Source organism: Pseudorasbora parva, chromosome 20 (genome assembly GCF_024679245.1).
Source record: "Pseudorasbora parva isolate DD20220531a chromosome 20, ASM2467924v1, whole genome shotgun sequence".
Classification (NCBI taxonomy): Eukaryota; Metazoa; Chordata; class Actinopteri; order Cypriniformes; family Gobionidae; genus Pseudorasbora; species Pseudorasbora parva.
In genome coordinates this window covers 19,146,978-19,172,676 of record NC_090191.1, presented here as the reverse complement: position 1 = coordinate 19,172,676, position 25,699 = coordinate 19,146,978, and the positions used below count along the sequence as shown (strand labels likewise).

The window sequence follows — 25,699 nt, the reverse complement described above, 5'->3', positions numbered from 1 at the left end:
GTAATGTAATTAATGGTGCTTGCTTATTTGAAAGAACCATAACAACTCATCCTGCATGTGCTACAGACATTAGTGATACCTCAAATCATGAAGCTTGTTTGTAAGAGGATTATCTACACGAGCAGACTTTCGGGCTAGAAAACGCCAAACAAATTCCATAGACAAATATATCTAGTGTTAGAAAAAATATAACGGCAGTGGCCTGGTAGTTATCCATCTCATCAATTTAATTACTTCTTAAAATGTTTAACAAAAAGCCCCATTTTTACCAAAATTATCGGAACAATTTGTCCCACAAACTTTTTTTTTTTTTTTTCAGTCCTGTTGCTGTCTTCGTTTCCATCGCGGTCTAAAGTACAGTGAAGATGTGTCTGTTGACGTAGGACTGCATGCAACCCTTCAGTTCCCACTGGATTTCTTCCCCATATATAAGCTTAATAAAGCCTGAACCTCGTTGTCGGTCCTCAATGTCGTCATTTTTAAAACTCCAATGTTAATTCACATAGCAAACAACTCTTACTGCAACCACCGCAACAGACTTTTAGGTCAAATAAAATGCTGCGTGGAGTCAGCCAATCAAAATCCTGCTTATCCCATCCCCGAAAGTTTCTGAACTTAGAAAAAGTAGTACCTAACGAGCATGGACATTTTTCACTTTTTACCAGAACTTAATTTAGAATCTGGATCCTGCAGTCGAAACACACTGATTACCACCTCAAAGTCCTTAGTTACTGGGGAAAGTTCCTGCGGTGGAAATGCGGCTAAATGTAGATAGATTGAACTAAACTGCCAGTAGATGACTGCAAGTGACCGTCTTAATGAGTGACTCTCATCACTAATTTAAACAAATTGTTCAAACAGCTGATTCATTCAAGAATGAGGGCGTTGTTTATGAATGGGTCATTGAATCTTTGACTTAACCAATTTGTTCAGAACGCTGAATCATTAGGTAATGAAACACACAAGTGTTGCTGTGAGTTGTGCTATGGTTCTGCTGTGATCTTTGTTTGGTACCGTTTTCACTGCTGAAATATTGATATTGTGAAATATGCTTACACTTTAAAAGAACTCTTTTCTATTTATAAATGTATTTAAAAAATGTTTTGTGATCCAAAGCTAAATTTTCACCAGCCATTATTCCTGATATGCTGATCGTGTTAACAATGTTAAAAACGGTAAGATATTAATAGATGTAACTGCAGAAATGAACATGCAAAACGTTAAAATTAATATCAAAATATGTACAGTATATCCAAAATATTGGATATATAGTGTTGTTAATATGCACATAACAAGGACAATATTTTATTTTATTTTTTTATGTTAATGTTTGGAAATGTTTACATTTAACTTCATACTTTTTCGTCAAATAATGTTGTATCCATTAACAAAACTGGATTTTACTCTGAACTGACTAATAACAATGATCAAATTCTCAATTGACTAAGAATATGTATCTCTGACACTGACTATGAATCACTGACAAAATGTAAAGGATATTTTCATCAAAAGGCCAAACTTACTAGCCGCTACAAAGCAACTATTTGATAACACTAGAGTGTTATGTGCTTAGTTCAAACAGTCTCTCCATATTTGCACAGGCAAGGACCATTCACATTGCATTATGTGTGAAGCGTAAAAGTGTGTGAAGTGTAAAGATGTGTGAAGCGTAAAGATATGCGTATATGGATATTTTATTATAATTTCTCAGATGTGTCCTTACATGTTGGTACACAAACGTGGACTATGTGTGTTGAGATTGTCCTCGTTTCAAACTTATCCCACCTGAAGTGTGTCACCAGGTCTTGCGTCAGAACGTTCCAGAATGGACCACTGTGTCTATTCCCCCACTGGCCCCATTAATTAAGACCCATCGTCAACCGTTCGCCCCCCGAGGGAGAGACAGACAAAATAATTAAAATGATCAATGAAGAGAAGCTACAGCCCATCTAAAGGTGAACCCAGCCTTCACTCCCACATTAAACTAGACCACAGGCTTTGAAAAACACACTAATAACGCATACGCCTTCTCAGAATCCATAGCAGCTTTTCTTTATGACAATGATTACATTTGGACATAAGTAGTACCTTCTACTCAAGCACAAATTACATTTTGCATCATAGAGGAATAGTTCACCCAAAATGTTCATGTCATTACATTCACCTTTATTTTATTCCAAACCCATATTCCTCTGTGGAACACAAAGAAGGAATTTATCCATGCTGCTCTCTTCAATACAATGAACATAGATGGTTAACGGGCTGTCAAGCTGCACAAATGCTATAAGATAAGTTGTATGTGAGGAACAAACCAAATTGTATCACGTTATTTGCTGCCACTGCAACTCTCAAATCTCATAGCAGAACCTTAGCACATCTCACAGTAACACACTGTGTTTCATTACTGAATGATTCAGCGAATCAGTTGAGTCGAGGATTCAATGACTGAGAATGAAATTGCACACAATTTGGCTTGTCAAGGTGCAACTTTAGATTTAACATTAGACACAAAACAACATTAGTTCCCGCGTTTCATAACTGAATGCATGTGAAATCTCAAATTGTATTTGTGCAGTGTTGTAATTGTTAACTAAAACTAAGATTTGATTTTATGTTGGTTAAAGCTGCAATCTGTAACTTTGTTGGGGGTTAAAAATGATCCAAAATCAATCGATAATTTCTGCTGAGCAGCCGTGCCGATGGTATTTCGGGAACAATAAGTCATTTAGACATTTGCAACAGTTCTTTTTTTTTTTTTCACAAAGGTTGTTTTTACTTAGTCAATCTGTTTTGCAGTTCCTGACTCGTTTGCAGTTGTTTTATCTTGCAAATCAATGTTCACAGCCTTGCAATGTTTTTGGCCGTATTTTGAGGAAAGAAATGTGTCAAAAGTGTAAACATGGAAGTCAGAAGAATACAGATTTATTTTGTGTTAGCATGAAGCTGCAGTTTTAATATAAATGAATTACACGTACAAATGACAGTAAAATGCTGTAAATATATTTAGGTGATTTATTTATTTATTTTATTTATTTTCTCAAGGTGACTTGCATATTCAAATTGAAATTACGCTTGCAATCTTTAGTACACTTTCACAAATCTTACCCTGTACATGCAATTATTTATAGCATAATTTTACCTCCATAACAACCCAGGTAAAGAAGATAACTCCGCAAATAACTTCAATTCCAGGTTTCAAACAGAGATGCCGACTCTTAAATAAAAACTGCAGTAAAATAAGTTAGTACTAAAATGACTAAAACTGGAATCAAATAAATTAAAGCTAAATAGAAATATAAACATTTTATTTGTCAGTGAACTATATATATGTTTTTGTTTTGTTTTTACATTTCATTATTTTTCACATAAAGACGACAAATACTGTTACAAAGTCTACAAAGCCTCATTTGGACAAATTATATGGAGCTTTCACAGCCTCTGGTCACCTTCTAGGTGGAAAAGAGGAGCTGGACTTTCTGCTGAACATTAAAGGGTTAGTTCACCCAAAAATGAAAATTATTTCATTAATTACTCGCCCTCATGTCATTGGACACCCGTAAGACCTTCGTTCATCTTCGGAACACAAATTAAGATATGGTTGTTGATAGCTGATGGCTGAGAAAGGCTTCAGAAAGGCCTCCATTGGCATTCAGTATATTTCCACTGACCCACTCACAAGACCCATAAAGGCACTAAAGACATCGTGACAAAGTCCATCTCACTACAGTGGCTGTACAATAATTTTACAATGTGACGAAAATAGTTATTGTGCTTACAAAAATCTAAATAATGACTTTATTCACCAAGTTATTGCCATGAACTCAACGCATGCGCAAGAATATGACACAGCTCCACCGTTCAATACTTGACCCGGATGAGGAGGAGTGGCGCATTCATGTCTCCTACACGGAAGACAATAACTTGGCGGATAAAGTCAGTATTTTGATTTTTTTCAAAATCACACAAAAACCACTCTCGTCGCTTGGTAAAATTATTGTACAGCCACTGTAGTGAGATGGACTTTGTAATGACGTCTTTAGTGCCTTTATGGGTCTTGTGAGTGGGTCAGTGGGAATGTACTGAATGCCAATGGAGGCCTTGCTGAAGCCTTTCTCAGCCATCAGCTTTCAACACAAATATCTTCATTTGTGTTCCAAAGATGAACGAAGGTCTTACGGGTGTCCAGTGACATGAGGGCGAGTAATTAATGAAATAATTTTCATTTTTGGGTGAACTAACCCTTTAATTTTGTGATCTGTGAGAAAATTAAAGTCATTAGGTTTTAAACAACTGTAGGAAAATTATATAGGTTGAGGATTAGTAAATAATGTTCAACTTTTTTTGAGTGAACCATACTTTTAAAATGCTCAAAAGAAAAATGGAATCTTAACACTAATTCACCTAAATTTATTTATTTATTTATTTAAACAACCGTTTCCAGGGATTAAGTCTTTTAAGCAAAACAATTAGTGGTGCATGTCATTACCAGTGTTATAAATGTGTGGAAGAAAGCCAGAGCTCTGCATTACAGACACGGAAGTTCATCCCGCACAGCTGAACATATGCAGATGCCCTTGCAGCTCGGCCTTGTCTATTGAGTGTCTAATTAAGTGCATTTCACGCTTGTGTGGTCACTTTGACGAGGAGGTGACTGAGAATGACTGCGGGGTAATTGGACTGGATGTAACGTGTGCAGTCTCGAAACCACTTCCTGCCACCTTTACGCTGTTTGTGTGTGAGTGCTCTAACACAAGGTACAGTCGGGAAGATTTCCATTGCCCGCATTTACCCTTGAAGGGGAGACCTGTCCTTCCTGTTTATTGCTGGAAGAAACGCAACCATTGATTTTCATTAGGACCCTCTGTCCGTGTCTGGCATTGCAGATAATCTTCCCTCCTCTGCGTGTGGAGCTCATTGCACCTCCAGCTGGAGCGGTTACGCCACATGGGCTCCTCAGGTGGCATCTCACGTTAGACAGACTTTTGGCTAACGGCAACATCCACCCATGAAGAGGAAGACAATCTAACTGCTATATCAAGAAGCCAAACACAGTTTGCTTTCTTATTTAGTGGTGGGTACATCTGAAATGGGACGACAAAGAGTAGTTTTTGCCCTAAATGGTAGACCGTGTCCCTTCCCACAGCTGTGATTCCCAGAACTTTACTGTAAAAAAGATAAATTATATATGGTAGCAACATTTTAGGCTTTATTTAACTTGTTTTTATTAAAAGAAAAATGTGTTACTGATATAATGGTAAAAAAGGTTGAAGATAAGAGAAAGTCAAATGTAGAATCAAAGTTCATTGTAACCAGCTTTACCACAAGCTGAGGTAAATACTGATATATCCAAGGTACGCTGTGTAACATATATATGAAGAGTTCAGATGCAAAAGCCTCTAAATCTGCCTGTTTTTCTTTAAAATAAGCATTTTTGTCAGGCTTCCGTATGGGTTTCTACCTAAGTACTGGTACTTCTGAATGGACTGAGGCTGGGATTTTAAAGTATAAGAAGTGAAAGTATTTTATGAATAAATACTATATGCAGAGGGCATTCACTCAGTATTGTTACCTCATTTTTGAGCGAAGTGGCTTTTAGAGGCTTTTGCAGCTGAACTCTATATAAACTCGCCTAAATGATTATTAGGAACACCTGTTCGATTTCTCATTAATGCAATTATCTAATCAAACAATCACAATGCAGTTGCTTCAATGCATTTAGGGGTGTGGTCCTGATCAATACAATCTTCTGAACTCCAAACTCAATGTCAGAATGGGAAAGAAAGATGATTTAAGCCATTTTGAGCACCGCATGGTTGTTAGTGCCAGACAGGCCGGTCTAAGTAATCTGCTTAGTTACTGGGATTTTCACACACAACTATTTCTAGGGTTTACAAAGAATGGTGTGAAAAGGGAAAAACATACAGTATGCGGCAGTCCTGTGGGTGAAAATGTCCTGTTGATGCTAGAGGTCAGAGGAGAATGGGCCGACTGATTCAAGCTGATAGAAGATCAACTCTGACTTAAATAACCACTCGTTACAACCAAGGTATGCAGCAAAGCATTTGTGAAGCCACAACATGCACATCCTTGAGGCAGATAGGCTACAACAGCAGAAGACCCCACCGGTACCACTCATCTCTACTACAATTAGGAAAAAGAGGCTACAATTTGCACAAGCTCACCAAAATTGGACAGTTGAAGGGTTGTTGGAAGAATGTTGTCTTGTCTGATGAGTCTCGATTTCTGTTGAGACATTCAGATGGTAGAGTCAGATTTGGCTTAAATAGAATGAGAACATGGATCATGCCTTGTTACCAATGTGCAGGCTGGTGGTGGTGGTGGTGTAATGGTGTGGGGAATGTTTTCTTGACACCCCTTAGTGCTAATTGGGCATTGTTTAAATGCCACAGCCTACCTGACCATTGTTTCTGACCATGTCCATCCCTTTATGACCACCATGTACCCATACTCTGATGGCTACTTCCAGCAGGATAATGCACCATGTCACAAAGCTTGAATAATTTCAAATTGGTTTCTTGAACATGACAATGAGTTATCTCTACTAAAATGGCCCCCACAGTCACCAGATCTCAACCCAATAGAAAATGTTTGGGATGTGGTGGAACAGGAGTATTTTGCACTGGATGTGCATCCCACAAATCTCCATCAACTGCAAGATGCTATCCTATCAATATGACACAATATTTCTAAAGAATGCTTTTAGCACCTTGTTGAATCAATGCCACATAGAATTAAGGCAGTTCTGAAGGCAGAAGGGGTCAAGCACTATTAGTATGGTGTTCCTAATAATCATTTAGGTGAGTGTGTAAATATATGTGTATATAAAACACCATTGTTACGATCTCTAAAGGTCTAAGAGCTGGAACACAACATTTAGACATTACATTACTGCTGGTGGACTGGAATAAGCAGAAATGGTCATGATTAAGAAGTACCTCCTTGCCTTCCTCTTTTCCCATCAAAGTTAAACCAACTCAGATCAACTACAAACACATGACTAACAATGGTGCATAAATTAAACGAAATACTAAGCAAACAAACACATGATGCACACACTACCCTCCCAAACAAGGCACGCTGGAATGATTTTAAACCCACAAATCTGCAGTGGATTAGACGCCCAAGGGCCGCCCTAACGATGACTGACAGCTGCCATAGCCTTTCACAGAAAACCTGAGAGCGAGATAGCAAATAGGTGAGACAGAGAGAGGGTGAAAGGAAAACAACAACAACAAAAAACATGCGTGGAACGTAACACTCCCACCCTCAAGAACATACTATATGGCAACACAAATGAGACTAAAATAATGAAATAAGCATAAATTTAACAAGATATGTTGTGTTATAAAACCCTAATGTAAATAGCTAAAAAACAGAAGTCTTTTCATGATTTTTCCACTGTAAATTATAGGATGACTTGTTCTTTTTTCATTTCCAAACAATAACAATTTATCAGAATTTATGAAATGTTCTCTTAGATTATAGTTATTTTCACTGTATAAAATAAGGACATGTACTGTTAACCAATAAACAGGCTTTACAGTGTCAGTTTTAAATCTTTATGATTTACACAATACAATAAAGCGACGAGTGTTATTCTTGTCAACTGTGTCTAGTTTCTCGGTTTTAGTTTGTGTCACCACTGTAATCCCACCCACAGTGAAATCTCATTGGTCCAATTGCATATGTTTCAGCATCACTTGTGTTCTGATTTTGCTTTCAAGTGCTGACCGAAGACTTACTGTCATATGCTCTTTTCTATGACAATATGTTCATATTCAGATGAAGAATAGATTGGTTCAACAGGGTTATCACAGTACAAGGTGTTTGAGAAGGATAATGTGCGCCATTCCGTGTCCCATTCAGCAGAAAAGGGCCTTGTTAAAAGGGTTACTATTATTATACCCACTAGCCCTTGACACAAAGGCTCATCTTGTTTCAGACTGCCCTTTAATTTCATTTTTTTGTTGTTTTTTTCTGCACCGTCAGAAAATGTGTAAAGAAACCTAAATGAGGATATTAAGTGTGGTGAGAAAAATAAAAATGAGACCCATTAAAGGTCAACCTAATGGAGGATTTTTTTCTCAAACTCTTAATAATGAAAGTTGTCATATATTCAGATACACTGGTTTTCTTCTATTTTCCTAAAGAGGTCTCATAGCACAAATTTTAAGCACTTCATCAATTTCGCCTGAAGTCCACTTTTAATATTAATAAAGGTTTCTTGCACCAAAAAAAAAAAAAAAGGTTTTTAATTAAATTGGATTTTGTGGCCATATTCTGTTTTTGCTACCATACCTCTAAGACTTTTATATGTAAATGACCTCTGCTCTTTTTGGGTGACCTCTGTGTACTAGAACAGTTCACACTGTTGAACATCTGGGCAGGTACCTCGTTCTGTTTCTGACCTTCCGACAACAGGACAAATTAATTTGGAACATTCACTCTGATGCGGCCAGTGTATTGGCACAGTTAATGTGTTATTGGCACAGTGATAGACTGTGACGAACCATTGTAAAGGCCTAGTGGAAATATTTTCTTCATAGTAAGCGAATAGCCATAATGGGGAGGCAACTTTTTTTTACTTTTTTTTTACTTTTTTTTTTAAATAATTATAACAATTTAATTATTTTTAAGCAGGTTTATTATCGTTAACTAAAACTAAAAACATAAAAAGTGTATTGTATTGCTGAAAGGTTAATAATAATAATAAATGAATAAATAAATACATATATATATATATATATATATATATATATATATATATATATATATATATATATATATATATATATATATAATATTTATATCTTAACTGAAATATATTTGAAAAACTTTTAGATACTTTCTTTAATTTCATAATTTTTAACAATGTACTAAAATAACGATAGGGGACCTTTTTGCGGATCTTCTGAAAGAGTACTGAAACTCCTGATCAAAACACAAGAAAAGAAGCAGAAACAAGTGATATCACATGTAAACAGATTAAAATGTAGTATAATGCAATCGTCGACATTAAACACCATATAAATCCAAACTATCTAATGTTACTAAATGAAATGTCAACCCAGGATGAGCTATAGGACTGTGAAGCTTTGGTAGTGTTAATGGACTATGATCATCATTTTGAATAAGATCTGGTTGTAGTATTTGACAAAAACATGATTTTCTCTAGCCTGACAAGCCAGACCCACATCAAGACGTTTGTTCTGGAAACTCACCATTGACAGGGCTCAATCCGAGGGGCGGGATAAACGGTTGTCTTTCAAACTGCACGCAGTTGGATAGCGCTACAACCAACCAGAGCAACGAATGTGACGCAGAGCTAGTTGACAGATTAAACTTTTCCCGTATCTGGTCGGCAAAACTCCAAACACATCTTTCCTTTATAAGAATGACATCAGTGCCGTTCTTTGTTTTTTTCTCTAAGTTAAAAGCTTAACTCCAAGTCTTCCAGAGTCCCGGCCGAAGCTGATTCGAAAGACCGCCGTTCACCAGCTTCTGTGTTTACTAGTAGCATGCAAGTGCAACTCTGTCGTCATTGTGTTAAGCCCCACCCACCGAAACTATACACAATGTGATTGGCTTGACCAGAGTTTGGTTTTTACAGCTCAGAAGGTATTCAGAGTTGCTAGACGACACTCGGGTCAGATTAGATTTGCTGCCGCTAGGGTGTGCCTATAGATTTCTAGATTTTTTGCTAGATTTTCTCCGCTTTGCAAAGTACGTCTGTTGGTCTGATTGGTTGAAGGACTGTATACAGAACCATTTGAATTATTCTCGTTGATCACGCCTCTTGTGCAGTATAAAATACAGAGCAGACTCCCCAGACCAATGTTCAGTCTTAAATTGAGCTTGCTCTGGTGATAGCCAGACAACAACCGAACCCCTTTGACCTAAAATATTTACTTGAAGTACCCCAGAGATTTTAAGTTAACATTTAAATAAATTAACACATTTTTTCACAGTTGTCTGTCCTTATGATTAATCCTTATGAATGAATAAACTTGATCAACATCTGCAGTTTACTCAAAAACCTCCAGGTGGTTAGGTTAGTGTTGGTAACATTCATTTATTGGGTGTATCAGTAATAGCAATGTATTAGCTTTTTTTTTTTTTTTTTTTTTCTGGACCAAGCTCTGGTAAATGTGGGTGATCGTATGTTAACGCACTTCCATGCACTTGTTATGTCATAATGCAAACCGATATGCCCCCTTCAACTGTAACTTGTTCACTGTCATCTTTGTGTTCATAGGCGGAGCCTGAAGGATTCTCTCATTTCCATTTGTACGTGTGTGCTGCCTTCCTGGTGCGATGGAGGAAAGAGATACTAGATGAAAAAGATTTCCAGGTAAGATCGTTTTTGTGTCTTTTCGTGCGGTCCCTGAGCCACAGTGTGTGTCGTCCTTGCGTGAGCCCCATCCTCCCTCATTAACTCGCAGGGTCGAGGGGTCAGTGCGCCTGCATTAGTGTGATGACAACAGCAGCTGCTGTAAGGTGACATTGTACCGTCCCTTTGAGACTCTTCTATTTCCTGTCCCCTCACAAACTCACTCACTTGTTCCATGCGATTGAGAGGTAAAGGGTTTAGACATGGAGGCTTGGAGAGGGCAGATGTGTCACCAGAAGTTTAATAGGAGTTTGCTTAAATAATCAGAAATCCTACTTCTGGTACTGGATTATTTTGTCTTTTTTTTCCCCTCATCCTGTCAATCACTCAACCTTCACAGCAACTATACACATTGTTTAGCCGTTTAGAACTGGTTGATAATATAGCCAACATTTTGTGGTGATACAAGCATTCAAACAGTTGACATATGCTATAAAGTATGTATCATCCTAATTGAGTGTACTGTCTTTATGTGGATAAAGTTGGATATAATATACAGCTCTTGGAAGAAGAAAAAAAGAGACCACTTAGCATTGATTTTTCAATGATAAGTGGTCTCTTTTTTTCTTTCTTTTTTCAGAGCTGTATATCCAACTTTACATGTAGAGCTGTGCAATAATACAGTCGCACAGTTGAGATTAGCTTAGATTTTTATATATATATATATATATATATATATATATATATATATATATATATATGGTAAAGTAGGATGACTATATATCCAATATTTATAACGATATGCGATATATTATGCGCGATAATATAGTTTTTCTGCATATAATAATCGAGCAGTTGAGATTTGCCATATCATAGACATATCATAGGATATATTGGATCCGACAGGAATGGTGCAACACACTTGTGCGAGTAAAACACTTTTTTTAAAATGTGATAGTATTGCATTGTTACAGATCGTTTGATATCTACTTATTATGTGTAAGTGTCTAACTAAACATAATTAGCGATATCTTACCATCCTGTTACAGGCTAGAGTATCCTTTGTATTTGAGGTGCTGTTGGTTCATTTTCTTGTGATTTGCCATCAGACTCTGGGTCGAACATATATGGGCAAATCATTCCAGTTGCCGTTTTTCTACATCGAAAGTTTTCAAATCAATTCCCCACGTGTACTGGTGGGGGGGGGTCAAAACTCGTTGTAATATTCCAAGCTGTTATCCAATCATAGCATTGGGCGTCTATTTCCAAGTCTTCAATGTGACCCATAAAAACCAAGCATTTCAGGAGCCAGACTCAAAACCAGGGTAGAAAATAGCCTATTACTTATTCATCATGATGTTTTTGAATGTAAAAACCACGCAAACACCATACGCATTTTTTTTTTTTTAAGCCAGTTCTTGACCCATTTAAATGAAGTGGTTGATTCTCGAACTTAACAAACTTGCATTCAGTTATAAAACACCCACTTCCACCAATGAATCAATTCCTTATCAATTTGGTTCCTTATCAAAATGGGTCTGAACAGCATTCACAATCCAGAAATCCTAAGGAATCAAAATACTACGTTTTTCCTTTTAAACCTTTGCCTTCGCTTTAAACTTGCCTCTCTGTGGGGTGAATGGACTGCTCAGTGTGTTGTGTGTGTGTTGTTGAATATGCAGGGAGTCAGTGGTGTGTATCAGCAGTGTGTTGTGGGGCGGTTGATTTATTGTGTTTACAGTGCCCAGTGATTCAGAATTATCCCCTGCACCAGCTCTGCAGCACACGGCTGCTGTTTGGCATTCAGACAACAGCCCCGGGCCTCCGTCTTTACCCGCCTGTGCCATGTGTCAGCAGAGAGATTATTTCTCCTATTCTGTCTCCTTATCCTTTTGTTTCACTGTATATTCCTTCCCTTTTTTGCTGTTTGTTTTTACAGACATGAACGTTGATAAGCGATAGCATATCGCGCCCCGCAAGTCTGTCCTGACATAGACCAGTTAGAGGTATAGTGGTGTTATGGGAGATCTGTGGCGAAAAAGTTGACTTTGGAGTGCCCTAACCTATGGTTTCACCTCCTATAGGGCAATCTGCTTAGGTCAAGCTGCCCTAGACAAACAGTTCCCCTACAATGCCTTGCTGATTCTTCCTTCTTGTGTGCTAGCAAGTGTTCCTGTGGGGTTTAAAATAATTGGCTAGCTGTTTTCCAGACTAGTAGGTTGCCTTTCTTTCTGCATAGGCAGATTCCTTGTGAGGAAATAAAACTAAATATCGCGAGTGACTGATTTAGAAAGCTTTCCATGCTGGTCGCAGCACATGGGTGATTGGTGTTAGCATGTTGCTAAGCTAACAACATTATAATCTATTAAGAATAAAGATTGTAATGCATCAATTTTATCAACTGAAAATATTTGTCTGGAAAAAATTCCATGTGCCATTCATCTATCACCCATTATTAGTTTAATCTGCAATCAGCTTTTAGAGAGCTGATATCATAGAACGAAACAGCATGTTGAGTTTTTCTATTTATTCATGGATAAAACTTCTCAAATCATTAGAATCATCTTTATCAAATCATCTTTATCATTATTGTAGCCCATTGCCATTCTTTTTGTTTTAATATAAAACAAACTCTGTCAATTTGATCACAAATTTCTAAGTAGTTTGACACTTTAATGGGGTGTGACAGATTTCTGTCTATGCCATATTTTATTAGTTAGCTGGAAATAACTACTCTAGAGAGAAGCAATATTACAAATTTATTGTACTGTTACTTAACCTCTTAGCGATATATTTGTCATTTTATGTATGGTTTGATAAAGCTGTCATGAAAGTTTTATTTTACAGCCGTTATTCTCAACTTGTCCACCATCATCAATAGCTTTTTTCCATTGAGCTTGTTCATGGCTCAACAAGAAAGATCACCCAAATGTGAAGAAAGGGTCAGCTGCCCAATCAGACCAGTGCTGCATAGTTACAAAAGTTATAATTTTCACATTTTTAAGGCTCGCCAATTTAAACAGGGCTCAGTGATTCATGTAGGTTCTACAAACTGGAAGGTTGGTGGTTTAATCCCCGGTTCCGCATGGTGCCTTGCATGGCTGACACTGTTGTTGGTGTATGAGTGAGTGAGTGAGTTGGTGATTGTGAGGCAAGATGTAAAGCGCTTTGGATGGTCATGGCTATATAATGCCGTCCATTTACCATTTAAACATTCAAGTGATTTTAAACTTTTTTTCTCTTTTTTTTTTTTTTTAACTGGTACACTGTTAATAATCTCAATAAAAGAAGTGGTCTAAATACCAAAACATGTACATATATCTTCTGTGGAAGTCTCAGGACCAAAAAAAAAAATGATTTTGGCCAAATGCAATTATTTGGTTTGTCTACACCCTTTGGTTTTTACTCAGTATGTTAATGAAATATGTTAATGTTAAGACAATTATGTTAATAGTACCAGTTGACATAAAAACTCCTTTAACTGACATTAAGTAAAGATTTAAGTACTTAACCCATTGACATCTAATTGAGACTATTGTTTTAAAGGCTCTCTGAAAAGTCTTCCACAATAGGTTAGAAAATGTCTTTGAATATTCTTATGGAGATAATTTTGTTTCAGCGGGAGATTTAGATTGAAGGAAAGACCTGATGTGAAAAATTAAATAAGTCTTCATTCAGACAAGAGTGTTATATAATTCTATCCCAGCATATCAAACTGTGAAAATTAGACTTGTCTTTTGGGACTCAGGTCTTGCATAGCAGTAGATTGCAGGGAGTTCAGTATGCGTCTTAAAGATGTCCCCTGGCTGCTTCTTCCTCTCTTTCTCTCACTCAATTTAGCCCTTCATGTCATATCTTTTGGATATTTTTTATTTTATTTTGGTATTTGTTCTCATTAGGACTGACCTCCGACAAATACTTAAAGCCCCATATTTTCTCATGAGCTGTGCACATGCAGTTCTTGAGGAGAATGCTAACTGGAAAGAGATGGATTGCTGGGTGGGTGTGTTTTTTTTTTTTTTTTTTTTTTTTTTTGTGATTTGTGAAGTATATCTTTCAGACAGCGAGACTGTATTGAATGGATTTCAAGAGAGATTGAGTGTTGGTTTCTAATGAAGCTTTCTAAATGAGCGTAACAGTTAATGGCTCTTGAAAATGAGGAAATCAGAAATTGTATAAATCCTTAATTAAGCGCAATCCAAAATAAATTGTGGCTGTCGTTAAATAATGCTTATTGGAAGGCATTGTTCACCCAACAATGAAAATTCTGTCTGTGACTTACTTCCTTGTTTGGAACACAAAAGGAGATGTTTACTGTGATTCATAGTCTTCAGAGGATTCAAAAATTATAACGCACCACAAAACCAATCATAAGGGTACATTTTTCATAAGGGTCTAGGTTTATACATCATCTGAAAGCTGGATAAAAAAGATTTCCATTGATGTGTTTTCATTGATTTTTATTTTTAGGATAGGTTAATATTTGGCTATTTGACTATTTGAATCTGGAATTAAATATATAGATAGATAGATAGATAGATAGATAGATAGATAGATAGATAGATAGACAGACAGACAGACAGACAGACAGACAGACAGACAGACAGACAGACAGACAGACAGACAGACAGACAGACAGATAGATAGATAGATAGATAGATAGATAGATAGATAGATAGATAGATAGATAGATAGATAGATAGATAGATAGATAGATAGATAGATAGATATTGGCTGAAAAATAAAACCTTCCACTTTGCTATATTGCATACATTCAAATATTAATGTCAATAAAATCAAACTTCTCATGTCTCAAAACCAATCATTATTGACTTCACCTGTGGAGACACATCTTTACAGGCCAATGTATTGGAATACATGAAGATCAGGTCATTTAGGAATAAAGTTTCATCGCATGCAGAGGAACAGGTTGGATATTCTTCTTTTGTACACCACAGAAATCATTCAATCAGTCATAAAAGTTTTAAATGAGGCAAGGGGGAGTAAGTAATGACCAGAATTTGACATAACAGTATAAATAACGTAGACACCCATGCAGGTTTATTAACGTGTCAGTAGAGTAGGTGTGTCTTGTGTTTCACTGTGACTTCTGTCTGACCCCCTGGTATTTCTAGGCGTTCGTAATGGCTTCTATTCTTGGCAGGAGGGCAATTAATGAGTATTGAAGCAGGGGGAAAATCTTTACTGGGACAGAATAAAGGTTAAAAGGACTATACCACCGCGACCTCGTGAAAACCTGCTGTATGACCCGCTTTTACCCTTTCTTCACTCCTCATAATGTATGTGATGAAATATTGTAGTCTCACTTATAGGTAGTGTTAGGAAACAGGAACCTTTCTTATTGAGAAATGGTACAGGTTTTTTAATAAATATACAGTCCCTGACAAAAGTCTTGTCGCTTGTGTACAAATTGACCTAAAGTACCGCTGAAATATATTTCTAATCAAGATTTTTTTACAAGAAATGGCTCATTTTAATCCCACCAGCTTTTGTGATAATGTTTCAGTGAAAAACTAAACTTTCAAAAAATATTCTAATATTCACAGCTTGGTAAAGCCCATTGAGTCAATTTTTGCAAAGACATAAGTGTTGTCACCTTGTCATATGAGCTTCACCTGTGACTAATAATGGATCAATTAGGTATCAAGTGTGTATAAAAAGAACCCCAGTACACTAGACCTTCACATCAACTGCAACTAGACCTCTGCAAACATGCCAAAGATTCACCCTGAGACTAAAGTTTTGATTATCAAGAGGCTGAAGACCAGATCCACTGCTGATGTGGCAGACCCCTTCAATGTGTCTCAGCGTCAAGTACAGAGGATAAAAAAAAGATTTGAAGAGACTGGAGACGTTTTTGACAAGCCCAGGTCAGGCAGACAACTGCTCGAGAGGACCGTTTGTTGGCTCGAAAATCCAAGGCCAGCCCATTTTCCACTGCAGCAGAGCTCCACGAGACCTGGTCACCTGAAGTCCCTGTGTCAACCAGAACAGTTTGTAGGATTCTGTCTCTAAATGGCCTCCATGGTCGAATCAGTGCCCAGAAGCCAGCACTAAACAAAAGACAATTGAAAAAACGTGTGGCATTTGCCAAGGCCCACAGCCTGCTAAAAGGATGGATGTTGGAAAAGTGGCAGAAGGTGGATTTTTCAGATGAATCTTCTGTTGAATTACACCACAGTCGCCGCAAATATTGCAGGAGACCTACTGGAGCCAGAATGGATCCGAGTTTCACCCAGAAAACAGTGAAGTTTGGTGGCGGAAAAATCATGGTCTGGGGTTACATCCAGTATGGGGGTGTGTGAGAGATCTGCAGGGTGGAAGGCAACATCAATAGTCTAAAATACCAAGAAATCTTAGCTACCTCTTATTCCCAACCTTAAAAGAGGCCAAATTCTGCAGCAGGACGGTGCTCCATCGCATACTTCCATCTCCACATCAAAGTTCCTCAAGGCGAAGAAGATCAAGATGCTCCAGGATTGGCCAGCCCAGTCACCAGACATGAACATCATTGAGCATATGTGGGGTAGGATGAAAGAGGACGCATGGAAGACGAAACCAAAAAATATTGATGAACTCTGGCAGGCATGCAAGACTGCTTTCTTAGCTATTCCTGATGACTTCATCAATAAATTGTATGAATCCTTGCCAAACCGCATGGATGCAGTCCTTCAAGCTCATGGAAGTCATACAAGATATTAAATTTGGATCTCACAGCACCACAACTTAATTTGCTGACATATTTTTGTATTTGCAGTAAATTTGTTCAATTTCTGTATAGGCGACAAAACTTTTGTCTTGCCAAAATTTGACCTTTCTGTCTTGATTAAATGATAAATATTTTTTCTATGAAAATTATTTATTTCAGTGCAATAAACATCATTTGGGAGGGTTTTAGCTTTTCATGTGAGCTATTTCTAACACCAATTAATTAATTAAGAAATGTTCTAATTCTAGAAAATAGATAAGCGACAAGACTTTTGTCAGGGACTGTATGTTGTCATGTCAATCAACACATCTATTGGGCATGTGTGTTCAACTTTCAACCATGTTTTTAATAAGAAATCTGTTTAAACAGATTATTTAGCAATACATAAATTCTATTTTGCAGACATCACACACAAGATCTCTTGTGGAACTTAATACAGGTTTAGATAACAAATTGCAGCTGCAGGGTATTATAAATGTGAATTCATGTTTTGTTTTTTGTTTTTCATTTTTCACAAATTCTATTAAAAAAGGAAATTCTAAATTGTCTTATATTTCCCAACAGGGTTGTTAAGGAAGTGAATGCAATAAAAATAACAACTGGATTTTTTAAAAGTGAAACCATAAAAGGTATGGAAAAGGAGATCTATAATACTAGGAGAAAGCTATATTTGCATCCCCAAAAATCTCAAGGGCAGTTACTTAGCTGGCATATGCCCTCCTGGAAATATATATTTGCTTATGGACACTTGGACCTGGGTTTCTTTAAGTCGGTCACCTAAGCTAATGTCAATGACGCCCTGACAGCAGTTAAGCAGCTGACGATGAAGCCCCTTAATGTATCTGTAAGCGTCAAATATACAAGGCCATTTTATACGAAGCAATCCAATAAATTTGTCAGTAGTAAAATATCTACTTTAATACAAGGAAATGTTAAAAGTTTCCTGGCTGCTGTAGCAAAATGCATTTTATTAAAATGCACACTATGGAGAAAGGACCACACTAACTAGCCAAACCTTCACCCTCTGGTTTATTGTGTCCTCCATAAGTTTCAATGTCTACTAGGGGTCTAACGGTACACAAAACTGAAGGTTCGGTACGGAAACCTCGGTTTTGAAGTCACTGTTTGGAATGGGTTTGGGACAGCAGTTTTACAAAAATTATTATTATTATTTTTTATTTTATTTTATTTTTTAGTGGTTTACAAAAAAAATAATAATAATAATAATAATGTGTCTGTTTTTAAATGAATTCAATTATAACAAAAACATTTTTTAAAGATAATGCCGCAAGCTATATAGGGAGCCCTAACTTACACATTACTATAATATTAAAGTTTAACAACCGAGCAAAACTATTAGCCTAAACTCAGTTGCTATTTATTTTTAGATATTATAATCAACACTAAAAAGCTTCACATAAGGCAGTTTTTGCATTAACTTTTAAATCTAATTATATTTTTTTTTTCTCTAATATGTTGTTGAAAATAATCATTTATACACAGTAGCTGTCATTTTCATGACAGATTAATTTAAACATACATTAAATAAACAAGACATCACTAAAAGCGTAAGTAGAATATAATGAATAGACCAATTAACATTGAGAAATCCATGTTAAGTGGTCTCTTTTTTTTTCAGAGCTAAGTTTATATATATTAACAAGTTTACAAGCTGTTTTATTGATGTCTTTCCACAGTTGAAACACTGCTTGAGCGATTACATAACATGATATGTTTTAGTAAGTTGTAATGTATCCTCAACACACCTTAAGAGATATTAATTAATGTTTATTATTTAGGAAGAGATGAACACATGTACAGTGATCAGTCCCGTCACATTAAAGAGCATCAAAACGGCATTTATCCTTTGAATTTTGGAGTATAGTAACCCAGGAGTATAGTCGAATGATCAAACAAGCCAACTATTAAGTGTTAAAGATTGCATGAGGAACCATTCAGTACACATGTGCACTGTACCGAAAGCCCTGTACCGAAAGGGTTCGGTACAAATACATGTACCGTCACACCCTTAATGTCTACTGCATCATTTCAAGAGCAACACTGAGCTCAAGGAGAAGATTCTTTTTAAAGGCAAAAAAAGAAAAGAAACAATGAAAGTAAATAAATTGGACGCTAGTGTTTAAATGAGAAGCTCTAATGCTTGGTTAAGTGAGTGTGGAGGCATACTGGCTGCCACTATCTGTGCTCTAAGCTCCTCGTATTCACTCCATTGTACTGCTGATGACTAATGCCTTTTTTTGGTACTGAAAATCACAGTGACGCTGGGAAAGATCTGAATAAAAGATAGCGGGCAAGGCCATGTACAGTTGAACATTGGCTATGAGCTGCCTGCGTCTTCCCCGCAGAGTGGCGCGGCAGGTTACAGACAGCCAAATGTCAACCCCCGATGCCATTTAGTAAGGGCAATATGCAGCAAATGAGCTCTCATTAGGGGTTTGTTTATCACATAATGAGAAAGCCTTTGGTGCAGCTAACGGCCCGAGAACCTCTTCCCTATTTTGTCTGTGATTACCAATTTACTCTTTATCGATGGGATTTGGTTTCACTTTTTGGAGCCCCGTTGTCTTAAATGCCTTCTAGAATACCAAAATATGTTTTTTTGTTTTTGTTTTTATTATTCCTAAATGACAAATATTTCAGCACTCCCTGTTCAAAAGACAACGACCATATCACACAGAAATTGTTGTTTTCCTCCAACACGTGTTCCAAAAGTATAATTACACTGCACCCTAAGATACCTCATCCCAGAATGCAAGATTAGAAAGAAACAGAACAAAACAGAATCACAGAATCCAGTCATAAAAATAGAAATGACTATAGAGGCGGAATGTCAAGGACATTTTTTACAGGTAAATCAAAAGTAGGGTTGTATACTTAATCAAGTCACGATATAGACTAGTGTCTGTGAATATTAAACCACAAATACAGAACCTCAAAGGTCTTCACTACAACCCACCAAAATAAAAGAAATTATGACAGAAATATATTTCAGTTTAATAGTATAATGTACTTCTCAAAGTAATAATACTAGCTTGTTAAAACATTATTTTTTTAAGGATTACCACACAATATCACACCATTTCCAATCCATATTTTCATTTAAACTTCAAACCTCTGTAGTGCAGCACTTTGTTTGCCAAAAGTGAAAGGAATTTTTCCATTTTCATTTGATTACATTTCAAAAGATTAATTGAACTGTTTGTTTTATGCAATTATTTAATAACCACTGTTTTTGATAATAAATTACAACACAGAATCAATTTAAATGAAAATAAACACAGCATGTCTGAAAATGTATTGAGTGAATTCAGGTTGATAGGGACACTTTTTCCCATTGGAAATAAATCCATCCAAATCAACCTGAATTCCCCATACAGTATATTTCATATGGCACTAGTATTATTATATTACTTTTATCAATTACTATAGTACTATTTGATTGGGGTTAAATTGTTCATTTTTGATTATTAAAGTTTAATAATACCATTAAAACTTTCCATAAGGCCTTATGACTCTAGTTTACTATTACTACTAGTAGTAACTATTTATTGGAATTAATCGATCAAACTATTGAGTTCAAGTGTAAATCGAAGCAAAAGTCAGGGGACAAATGGGACAGTATCTCTTTTCAAATCCCTAGTGATTTATTTTTTTCTTTGTTCTTTTTACTTTGCATGCCGCGAAGTATTCTGGGATTGCCTTCTCAGCAATGAATATGTGTGATTCAACCATTTCAGATTTTAGGAATGTTAGTAATGTTACTGTCTGTCTTTTGGAACAGACATTGGAATGAGGATGATGCCTCAACCCTCTGAAGTCTGGGTTTTGGGACCCTTTAGATGTTTTTGACATACTCTGGCATTTGTGCTTTGATAAGAAAAAAATCGAGGCAGTCGCGCCGGCGTAATCTTCGACCTCTAGGGGTTAAAATGCTGTTTAGGTAGATATCTGACAAGGCTTTGGAACAGAGCTTGGCTCTTCTTTCAGTGGGAGCTGGACTTTGTATCCACATCAGTTATCCTATTTTCACTCATTCTTCCTGTTTTCAGGACATAGACAGTCATAACCTTCACTACATTCAACTCTTATTAAACACACTTATCACATGAGCTCACTCCATTGCTATTAAGTTTTGCAGTCTCACTCGCACGTCTCAAAGCCAACATGGCAGTTCATAGAGTTCTCTCCAACCGCTGAGACGCAGTCGGGTGTGAGCTCTGATAACGCGTTTATGCGTGGATGGAAGGAGGAATCGGAGAAATCAATCTTCCACTTTGGAGTTTTAATGGGTTGATTTAAATGGAGTTTACGGCAGAACGGGAGCTAGTTGAATCACAAAGCAGCGTTTTAATATGTGTGCGCGCACGCCAGCTATCTTTGGAAGAGTGTTGACTGCACAAGTACCCGACGAAGCCTTAGTGCAAGACCCCAGGGCAGACCGCTGCTATCTCTACAACACATGAAGCGGAAAACATGGAGTTATGTGCAATTATTATGTCCACCATACTGCAAATTTGAGGCTTAATTAAAAGGGGTCTATATATTATGCTGTCCATGAAATAAGCTTGTCCCCTCTATATGATGAACACCTTCATACTGGCTTCATTAGTTGTGCATATTAATAGCCTGTAATCTGCACTAGCTGGACATGATCCTTTGGTTATTCCTGTTCTTTTTTCACACCTAATTTAAAATTGCATCAAGCTCAGTCTGTTCTATGTACTAATAATGTAATAATGAGGATTCAAACTTTTATAATGCCACAGACACCCGATATGATCCCCTTGTAAGGGACTTCTAATTCATAAAGAAAATTGAAAGTGCTAGAAAAAATATATATTTTTATAGCATGATACTTTTAAGACATGCTGTTTCCATTTAAAGTAAATAATTGTCTTTTCTTTTCTTTTTACATTGTACTAAATCAAAAAGAGGCGATTCAAATATTATTTGGAACATGCTTAAGTTGACAAAATGCTTTTATACTCCCTTTTTAGGATATTTCACCTCCCAAAAATTATAATAAATTCTGTCTTCATATTGTTATGATTGTTGAGATATTTCTCAAAATATATTTTTATGTTCCACAGCATGAGCGTAAGTAAATATAATTTCTGTCCAAAAATAGCTGCCCATTCTAGATGAATCATAGATATTTATACATGCTTTTCATAAAATAATATTGTTCCCTTTTCACATAATTATATATGGATTTGTTCTTATATCTTAGTGTTAACCCTTAAAGACCTAGAATTTTTTTTGGGGGGGTGCCTGACGTTCCTCTACTATTCTTAGTTTTTCTCACCCATTCTAGCAGTTAGCATCAAGAGCCATGTATCATTTTAAACCAGAGAACCTGACGTTTATATCTAGCTCACTTGATGTCCCAATTTTAAATGTAATAAATTGTTATTATTATTTTTTAAACGGCAGCAAAACAATTGTATTTTTTTTTAACTTAAATGGAAATTCATGACGTTTGGATTTTTTTTTTTTTCTTTAAAAAGTTAGACTTGGTTATTTTAGACTTCCAGATGAAATGTTGTCTACATGTAACAATCCCTTAGCAAGTTATAGCCATTTATTATAATATTATTCTAGGTGTTTCTAGGTTTTTTAGTGAAAACAGGTGTATTTCATTTACTGACAATGTAGATGTGTCCTAAAAAGTCCAAAGAGTAAAGTAAATAGAAAGATTGTTATATAATAAAAGAAAACTGAAACAAACATTTTTCTTCTGAGAAATACACTCACCTAAAGGATTATTAGGAACACCATACTAATACTGTTTGACCCCCTTTTACCTTCAGAATTTCCTTAATTCTACGTGGCATTGGTTCAACAATGTGCTGAAAGCATTCTTTAGAAATGTTGGCCCATATTGATAGAATAGCATTGTGCAGTTAATGGAGATTTGGGGGATGCACATCCAGGGCACGAAGCTCCCGTTCCACCACATCCCAAAGATGCTCTATTGGGTTGAGATCTGGTGACTGTGGGGGCCATTTTAGTACATTGAACTCATTTTTATGTTCAAGAAACCAATTTGAAATTATTCAAGCTTTGTGACATGGTGCATTATCCTGCTGTAAGTAGAGTCAGAGGATGGGTACATGGTGGTCATAAAGGGATGGACATGGTCAGAAACAATGCTCAGGTAGGCCGTGGCATTTAAACGATGTCCAACTGGCACTAAGGGGCCTAAAGTGTGCAAAGAAAACATCCCCCACACCATTACACCACCACCACCAGCCTGCACAGTGGTAACAAGGCATGATGGATCCATGTTTTCATTCTGTTTATGCCAAATTCTGACTCTACCATCTGAATCTCTCAACAGAAATCGAGACTCATCAGACAAGGCAACATTTTTCCAGTCTTCAGCTGTCCAATTTTGTTGAGCTTGTGCAAATTGTAGCCTCTTTTTCCTATTTGTAGTAAAGATGAGTGGTACCCGGGTGGGGTCTTCTGCTGTTGTAGCCCATCCGCCTCAAGGATGTGCATGTTGTGGCTTCACAAATGCTTTGCTGCATACCTCAGTTGTAACGAGTGGTTATTTCAGTCAGAGTTGATCTTCTATCGGCTTGAATCAGTCGGCCCATTCTCCTCTGACCTCTAGCATCAAAAAGGCATTTTCGCTCACAGGTCTGCCGCATACTGGATGTTTTTTCCCATTTCACACCATTATTCGTAAACCCTAGAAATGGTTGTGCATGAAAATCCCAGTAACTGAGCAGATTGAAAGATGAGCAGATGAAACACTCCGGCATATCTGGCACCAATAATCATGCCACACTCAAAATAGCTTAAATCACCTTTCCTTCCCACTCTGACATTAAGTTTAGAGTTCAGGAGATTGTCTTGACCAGGACCACGCCCCTAAATGCATTGAAGCAACTACAATGTGATTGGTTGATTAGATAATTTCATTAATGAGAAATTGAACAGGTGTTCCTAATAATCCTTTAGGTGAGTGTATATTATAATTTGAACATGAAAAAAACAAATGGAAACAATGCAACAAGTTGTGACTACAAACTTGTAGTAAATGAACAGACGGTGCAAATAATCTTTTTAAAACACAAATTGAGGAAAATATAGTGAGTGAAAATGTAAAACACAAACTACATACAAATAGAGACATATACTGACTTTTGTGTGCTGTGCTATGTGAGAGAGTGTTCTGCACGTGTTTATTTCTGTTTATTTTCATGCATGCAAATGCAGTTTACAGCATATAGATTAGATTTGCGGTTTAAAAGTTATTAAACATTTTAGAATGCTAGTTATTTTTAGCCACGGGTGGCTGTCTTGGTCTTTAATGGTTAAAAGGGTCCTATTATGAACCCCTCCTTCTGAAATATGAAATGTGCTGTGATTGGTTAACTGGCCCAGTGTTGTGATTCGCACAGCTTAGCGCGTTATAGAAATGTCCCATCCCTTACAGCGAGCTCTACTTAGATGTAAATATCATATGTATATGTAAGACGTTTTGTGGCACGAAGCGTGCGAATGAGGAGGATCGAATTTAGTGTTTCAGATGTTTGATGCATGTAACTCGTGATTTGTGTGAGTTGAAAGATCTGAACTTTGGAGGATAAATCAGGAGCTTACTCTAGTAGTGACAACAATGAGGACAACATCATATTTTAATACCCTGAGCTGTACGATACATCTTTGTACTTTATAGAAACAGAAATAAAAAGGATCTTGCTTGGAAGAAAGTGAGTGAGCAGGACTGACAATCTGGTAAGTTATAAAAAAACGCTCTTTGCTCAATTTAAGATATACATACTGAGACGATAAGCGAGTTAAAATAGACAAATTGAGTTTATTAGCCATATTTTAAAACAATCAAGGTCAGCCATATCACCACAAGACGTGCCGCCTGGCAGAAACCCCATTTCCATGATATGAATTTGCGTCTTTTGTGAAGTGAATGTCAGGCACGAATGAAGTGAGTGAACTCAAAATGTTTAACATCCAACTATGAGTGAGTAGTGTGATTTATTCACACCTGGTCGCACCTCGCATTTAAGTCGCACCTGGTGTGAACGCACAGTATTGCAGCTTAATCAGGCCTTGCTGCCTTTTTTGCGTGTTCCATGGGCTGGGATTATTTAAATGAGTAACATTCTGACTTCAGAAAACAACACATTGTAGTCCAAACAAGCCATTTGTTGTAGTTCTTGTAAAGTGGATTATGTACAAAAAAATTAAATATCTCTCTTTGAAGTGGACTTTGAGCTTTGTAAACTTGCAAAGACTTGCTGTCTTTTTCAAACAGCAACATTACACACTAACTAAAGTTGGAAAAAGTCAAAGAATAGGACATGTTTAAAAATGATTATTTTTAATAAAATAACATTTCCAAATATATCTTGTGACATGTCAGAATGAAACAGTAATACATGTGTCTACTTTTATACACTAACAGTGCCCTGGCAACCACCCAGAACAACTTGTAACCACATAGCGGCAGACTTAAAAGAATGCCTTGACCACATTGCAACACCCTGGCATCCATCCAAAACACCGTAATATATTGCCTGTGAGTTTGGCATGGACATGAACCTGTTTTTTCAGAAAATGAAAAC

General features: G+C 36.7%; 1 protein-coding gene across 3 annotated transcripts in view; it reads left to right on the top strand.

Annotated features, from left to right (window-relative positions):
• Positions 1-25,699, top strand: part of tbc1d22a (TBC1 domain family, member 22a) — a 226,246-nt gene that overhangs the window by 184,794 nt on the left and 15,753 nt on the right. For all 3 annotated transcript variants that reach the window (XM_067428083.1, XM_067428084.1, XM_067428085.1), the window contains one exon: positions 10,277-10,372. In XM_067428083.1, coding sequence (XP_067284184.1) covers positions 10,277-10,372 — 96 coding nt within the window. The remainder of the gene's footprint in view (positions 1-10,276; positions 10,373-25,699) is intronic.